This window comes from Aptenodytes forsteri, unplaced genomic scaffold, assembly GCF_000699145.1.
Source record: "Aptenodytes forsteri isolate BGI_AS27 unplaced genomic scaffold, ASM69914v1 Scaffold168, whole genome shotgun sequence".
NCBI classification, from domain to species: Eukaryota; Metazoa; Chordata; class Aves; order Sphenisciformes; family Spheniscidae; genus Aptenodytes; species Aptenodytes forsteri.
This window is the reverse complement of record NW_008796047.1, coordinates 811,461-817,550: the sequence shown is the minus strand read 5'-3', so window position 1 is coordinate 817,550 and position 6,090 is coordinate 811,461. Positions and strand designations below refer to the sequence as shown.

Sequence of the window (6,090 nt, the reverse complement as noted above, 5' to 3'; positions counted from 1 at the left end):
GCCAGCCGCAGAGCGGGCAGCATGGCCGCGGCTCACACCGGGAGCGACACACCTGCGATACGGACGGTCACACACAGCGTTGTGCAAAGGCAGCACGTCGACGCCTCTGGGCGATCACATCATACAGCGCTGGCTGGGGAGGACATGGGGCCGGGGCGATGGTGCCCCAGCCAGGGGGGACAGGTGCCACCGAGGCCAGCGGGAGCAGGAACAGGGCTGGGCAGGCAGGCGTGGGCATTGCTGGGATGGGGGCTGCGGGACGGGGCAGCTGGGGAGGGCTCTGCTCCCCTCGGCACCCCGTGAGCATTTGGTACTGGAAAGCTCCTGGTTGCCGTGCTCTGGCTCCGACGCGGGGTGCAGAGGGTGTGCAGAGCCCTTGGTGCAGGGCTATGGCTTGGATGATGCAGAAAATCCCTTCTGGCCTCGTGAGCCAGAGCGGAGCCGGGTGCCATCCTTCATTTCCTGGTCTTCTCTCCAAAACATCCCTCAGCAGGTCTGGGCAAAGGCTGGCTGACCTGACGTGGCCCTGACCTACAGCCGCAGGGCTGGAACTGGGATTTGAAGTTGGCTTTTCTCCAGCGGACCATGGCTAAGGATTGGCTTGTGCTGTGTGCCGGCGCCGGGACGCCCCGGGGCGGCACGTGGTGGGGGTGCTCAGGGGCAGGTGCAGAAGGCACAGGCTGGTTTCTGTGTGTCGCCTTTGCAGGCTGGCTGGAGCGGGGTGAGGGATGCTGAATTTTGCTGCTTGTGCACAGCTTTGAGCCCTTGGCCAAATTTGCGGCATGGGATGGTGCAAGACACCCCCGCCCCCACGACCCTGGGACGGGGCTTCCCAGGCTGGTGCCCAGCTCGCTAGTGGGTAAACAACATATTGCGGTAAAAATACCATTGCACTACCACAAAGTGGTCCCGGCTGGAGACCTCCACCCTGGCAAGCTGGGGTGGGGCCGAGCCGCGGGGGGACAGGAGAGTCATCGCTGGTGACATGCAGTGGAGCCTTGTTATCTGCTTGCTGGCCACAGGAGGAAATTTTAAGATCTGTGGTAGAAAACAAAATGAAAGTGGTTGGTTTGGGTTTTTTTAACCAGCTCCTGTTGACAGGAGCCCGTGGACGTAAGGGCACAGGAAGAGATAAGGCAGCCGGGGTTCCCGGGAGGCACGGTCACAGCGAGCAAGTGAGAGCGCGTGGGGTCGTGGGGCAAACACAACCGATTTCCCCCTCGATTCCTCGGGTCAGACTGTGGCTTGGAAATTTCTGTTAATTCGTAAATCCGGTTGCCCGTCTGGCAGCTGGAGAAAAGGGACACCGAGTCCTTGTCTGTCAGGGCGGGGAATGCTGGGCTCGCCATGGCTGTGCAGGTCCAGGGAGGAGGGTTGTGCCGGTGCGGCTGTGGCCAAGGGATGGGATGGGTGCAGGGTGGGCTGTGCTTGCTAGTGAAAGGTGATTTCGGTGGGGGTGTTGGCTGTAACGAGGTGGGGTGTGCGTGTGTGTGGGTAGGGTCCTTCCTGAGGCACTACAGCAGTCGAAGGATGGGAGAAGTGGATGTGCAGCCTGCGCCGGCGGCAGGAGGTGGCTCCTCAGTCCCACGGCACCCTGGAGATCGGCACCGACCAGAGGAAGGTTAAGGAGGTGCGAGAGCAGCGCGGCGCTTCCTCCAGGCTGCGAGCAGGGAGCGGCTGGAAACATGCTGTGGCCGATTCCTCTCGAAGACGGTGGGAAGGGCAGTGGTGTCCCCGTCCCCAGAGCTGTGCCATCACGGGATCCCTCCGAGCCCAGAGCAGAGCATCCCCTGGGAGTTTTGCATCATCTCGTTACCTGACGGGAGATTATTTGCTGAAGTCCTGTTCCCTGACTGCCCCCATCGCTGGCTTCTCAGTCCTATGAGGGGGCAGAAGGGATGCTGCCGAGGCGGCAGCGGGTCGAGGGGGAGCTGCTGGCACGTCACCATTGGCACAAGTTGCTTGTTCACCTCTGTAACACGACAGGCAGCAGGCATCGCCGCAGTGCGACGCAGGGAGGGGAGAAGGGCTGGCGAGCTGGCCAGGCCACCAGCTCCGCTAATAAATACATGGCTCATCTGAACTGTACAAGGCGTAGGCCGAGCTGCGGGGCACCGCTTCTCGCCTGGAAGAGACGCCCGCCCCCGAGCTGCAAGGAGGAGAAGGCAGACCTGGCTCAGATCTCAGTGGCGATGATGTCCTCGTAGGGGACGTCAGCGCCGGGTATGTCCAGCTCGATGGGCTCTTTGCCGTCTTCCCCTGCAGCAAGCTGCTGGAGCATCTTCTCCAGGTTCTGGTTCCTCTTGTACATGTGCAGGTAGCTCTGCTGCAGCTGCTTCTGGTAGTGAATCACCTTCTCCTTCTCCTCCTTCCACGTCTGCCGCTCGTGCTGGAAGCCGGAGGTCATCTGCTCATTGTTGTCCCGTTCAGCCTTCAGCTCTGCCCTCAGCCTCTCCACCTCTCCCTGCAGGGCTTGAGCATCGTCCACCACGGCGCAGGGCCTGGCCACCTCATGGGCTTCGCTCAGCTGCTCTTTGAGGACAGCGAGCTCCGTCCGCAGGTCCACGATCTCCTGCTCCAGCAGGTTCACCTTCTCTCTCAGCAGCTCGGACTCATTCTTCTTGCGCTGGAGCTCGTTCTCGCATACCTCCAGTTCCATGGCTTTGGTGCGCAGGGAGCCCTCCAGGTCCTGGGTCTTCATCTCCAGCCCTTCCATCTTCACCCTCACCTCCTTTAGCTGAGCCTTCAGGCTGAGGATCTCAGTGGTCTTGGTGTTGAGCTCCGTCTGGGACTCCTTCAGCTGCTGCTTCAGGAGGGAGATCTCCCCCGACTTCTGGCACACCTGTGGGGAGGGATGCAGCACCCGAGTTAGGGCTGCGCCTTGGAGAAAGCCCACAGCGCCTGCAGTACCCCGTGCAAGCCATGCTGGGCACAGCTGGCGTTCGGCATATGGAGACCCTGACTGTGAAATCCCATCCAGGGAGATGCCCCAGCACAGAGGGCGATGCCCCAGCTCATGGGGGGGCTGGAGGGGACCCCACGCTCTCCATGCATCAACACCCCAGCTGACACGGAGGGCTGCTCGTGAACATCCGTGAGGATTTAAGGAGCTGACACACCTCAGCTGAGGTGTGGAAATGGATGGTGTCGAGAAGTGCTCAAGTCTCCACACCCCGTCCAACATGTTTGCCGAAACCACCGCTGATGGCTCACGCGGTCAGTTAAACTCGCTGAGCTTGTTTCACAAGCAGACATCCAACTGCATCCTACACCCCGCAAAATCATAGCTGGGAGCAAAGCATGTAAATCCCACTGGAGCATCCTGCTGGAGCCTAAAGCATGGCTGGTACAGCCGCTCCCGGAGACAGCTTTTGGGGGTTCAGCATCCAGCCGCTCTTGGTGGGACCCTGCAGCTGGAATTTCGGTACGGCCTGCGAGCAGCCTGGAAAGGCGGCTCAAAAATGCAAATAAACTAGAGATACTGAAAGTGATATGAGAAATCCTTGCATGCGAGGGAGCAAAGGTGAGCACCATGCTCCCTGAAGCACGCCTGGCAACAGCTATGCTTCTCCCTGTACAGCCGCAGTGAAATGATAATTGTGTGTTATTCAGGTGGTTGAACAGGCTCACTTGTGAATTTTCAGCAGTTTAACGGTCTTTGTTCAGTGATACCCAATCAGTGAGAAAATTAAGCTTAAGCAGAAAGTGGAAGGTTTTACTGCTCTCTAATAAATGACCATGGCAAGTCCAGTAGTTCCTATTTACACGTGGGAAGGCAGCTTTACTGCTCCTTTGGGGCAGGCAGCCTGAAAAACCCTGCACTGGAGGTTGGGAACGCAAAGTTATTTTAATGACTGAGGTTTTTATGCAGTGGTTGTTTCCTTATATGATGTGAAGTGCTGAGGGGTTAAGAGGGGCAGTGAGTCACTCAGTTATAACTTGCAGAGCCTCCACGTGACAGACTAGGGCTCTCCTTGGCTTTAATATCTAGCTCCTGCAGCCTGGGCTTAGTGCGTGCACCATCTGCTCTGCTCAAACCCTCTGTGGTGCCGCTGGATGCAGGTATAGAAATGGAGAAGAGCTGCGTGGTTTATTGCTGGTGCTGGAGCTATCGCCTTCCACGCACACGCTTTGCTTTCGGCATTGGCAGCCCGAGATACCGTTTGGTGCTCCTGTGCCACTTACCTCCCACTGGGTCTCCTCCAGCGCCGGGGCGAAGCTGGTCTTCTCCTTCTCGTAGGACCTCAGCTTGGTCTCCAGTAGGTTTTGCTCTTTCATGAGGTTCTCCAGCTCCTCCCGGAGCTGCTTCTTCTCCTGCTGCAGCTGGAACACCTGGAGGTGAAGGACCTGCTGCGTCCGCTGGGTTTTCTGTGAGGTTTGCTTGAGCTTGCTGTTGCATTTCTGCTTGAGGCCCTCTAGCTCTTCCTTGCAGCGCCGCTGCTTCTCTTCATAAGCCTGGCAGGAGCTGACTTCCTTCTCCTCAAAGCTTGACTGAAGCTCCTGCAGCTCCCCCTCCCTCTCCAGCAGCTTCTGCTCCAGCTCCTGGATGGTGGACTCGTCTGTGGAGATGGGTGAACGGATGCAAGTGGTCTTCTCGGTGGCGTGGTGGTGGGGGGCTTTGCCGGGGTTGAGGATCTTGTTGCCCCCGTCAGAGAAGGACATGGCCTTGAGGCTCATCATGTTGCTGTCCTGGATGATGGCGCACTGCAAGATGTTGTGGGCTGAGCCCCCGAAGCGGCTGATGGGTCCCATGGGCGTGACGAGGGGGTCGAGCTGGTAGCTGCTGCTGGTGCTGTGGGTGGGGAGGCTGGACATGGAGTTCCTGCCGGAGTCTGACAGACCCCCCGAGCACAGCACCGGCTTCAGCTCCTGCTCCTTGGCTTTCTCCGGGGGGTGCAGCTGCTGGGAGAGGTGACCCCCATTCTCGGGGGAGGAGTGAAGGATGGTGCTGGACCGGGGCAGCACCGGTTTGAAGGCGGTCGGTCGCACAGCTGGCTTCTCTGTGCCCTGGGGAGAAGAGCAGAGCCTGTCAGCACAGACCGACACCACGTCATCTCTTTTCCCCCAGCCTTTCTGCCCCCAAGGATGAGAACCCCACAGCAGGGACGGCTGGGGTCTCCATCAAGGGCTGAAAGCTCAGGAGGATGCTGATGGCTAAAACTGCCTCTGTTGGGAGGCAAACGGCATGTTTGGAAATGAAAGGATACAGATCATATCGCTGATCCAAATTCCCGAAAGCAGAGGGTGGCAGGGTGCCCTCAGCACCCCCCCGCTGCCCCTCTCCTCCCGCTTCCTCGGCACAAACTATTTTCTCTGAGCCTTCTCCTGGACCAGGACCAGGAAAACCCTGTGGTGGGACCTGCACCCACTTCAGGGGCAGATGCAGTCCAGTGGGACACCCCCTACTTCTGGGGCCACCGCGTCCCCTACTAACCACTTCCAGCTGACTGGGAAAGGGCATCAGCTTCTGCGGCGTGGGCGTCCCGAAGTCCATGCCGCTTGTCCCGGCTTGGCTGCCCAGCTCCCCACCGGCAAGCGAGGTATAGTCCGCTCGGTGGGAGCTGTGCGATTTCTGGCTGACCTTGATGTAAAAGAAGTCCTCATTCTTGCTGCTTTTGGAGCTGGACTTGTGGCTGGAGTCCTGGGAGAAGCCGAAGCGGAGCAGCCCGTCCGAGTACCTGTTGAGCTTTTTCAGCTGGGACGACTTGCGGAGCTTGTACTGGGAGGCTCGGCAGTGCTTGCTGTGGAAGCTGTGGCCGGAGATGAGGCTACTGACGCTGCCCATGCTGCTCCCGGGCGGGGGGCATGCAGCGGGGGGAGCGGAGCCCGGCTGAACCGTGCAGCGAGGGGTCTGGGCAGCAAGTAGAGATGGCCGCTGCTGCAATCATAGCAAAGACCTCGCTGCGCCCGGGAGCTGCGAGCCTGGGGGAGGCAAAGAGAGCAGGGTGAGGAAAAGCGGTTTGGGAGGCAGGTGCAATGCTGCGCCCACGGTCTGGGCATCGGCAGGAGCGGGGCGGTTTCTGACGATATCAGTGCGTAAACACACGCCTTGCATGCACGTTTGGGTACAAGCTGGCATCAGCATGTGAA

The 6,090-nt window shown here is 59.5% G+C and overlaps 1 protein-coding gene across 1 annotated transcript; it reads right to left on the bottom strand.

Moving 5' to 3' along the window:
• Window positions 1-2,176: 2,176 nt before the first annotated feature.
• On the bottom strand, window positions 2,177-5,785 carry LZTS1 (leucine zipper tumor suppressor 1). The gene is made up of 3 exons (XM_009286167.1): window positions 5,435-5,785; window positions 4,186-5,007; window positions 2,177-2,842 (listed from the first exon to the last, which is right to left on the bottom strand). The coding sequence occupies exons 1-3, from the start codon at window positions 5,783-5,785 to the stop codon at window positions 2,177-2,179; spliced, it is 1,839 nt and encodes a 612-aa protein (XP_009284442.1).
• Between the last annotated feature and the right edge of the window lie 305 nt (window positions 5,786-6,090).

Bases quoted from the DNA above. Each gene is read 5' to 3' on its own strand.
- LZTS1 (XM_009286167.1), bottom strand. From the start codon at position 5,785: ATGGGCAGCGTCAGTAGCCTCATCTCCGGCCACAGCTTCCACAGCAAG. The intron at 5,008-5,434 runs GTTAGTAGGGGA...TCTTCTCCCCAG, and splicing joins TTCCCAGTCAGCTGGAAGTG to GGCACAGAGAAGCCAGCTGT. The intron at 2,843-4,185 runs GTAAGTGGCACA...CCCTCCCCACAG, and splicing joins TGGAGGAGACCCAGTGGGAG to GTGTGCCAGAAGTCGGGGGA.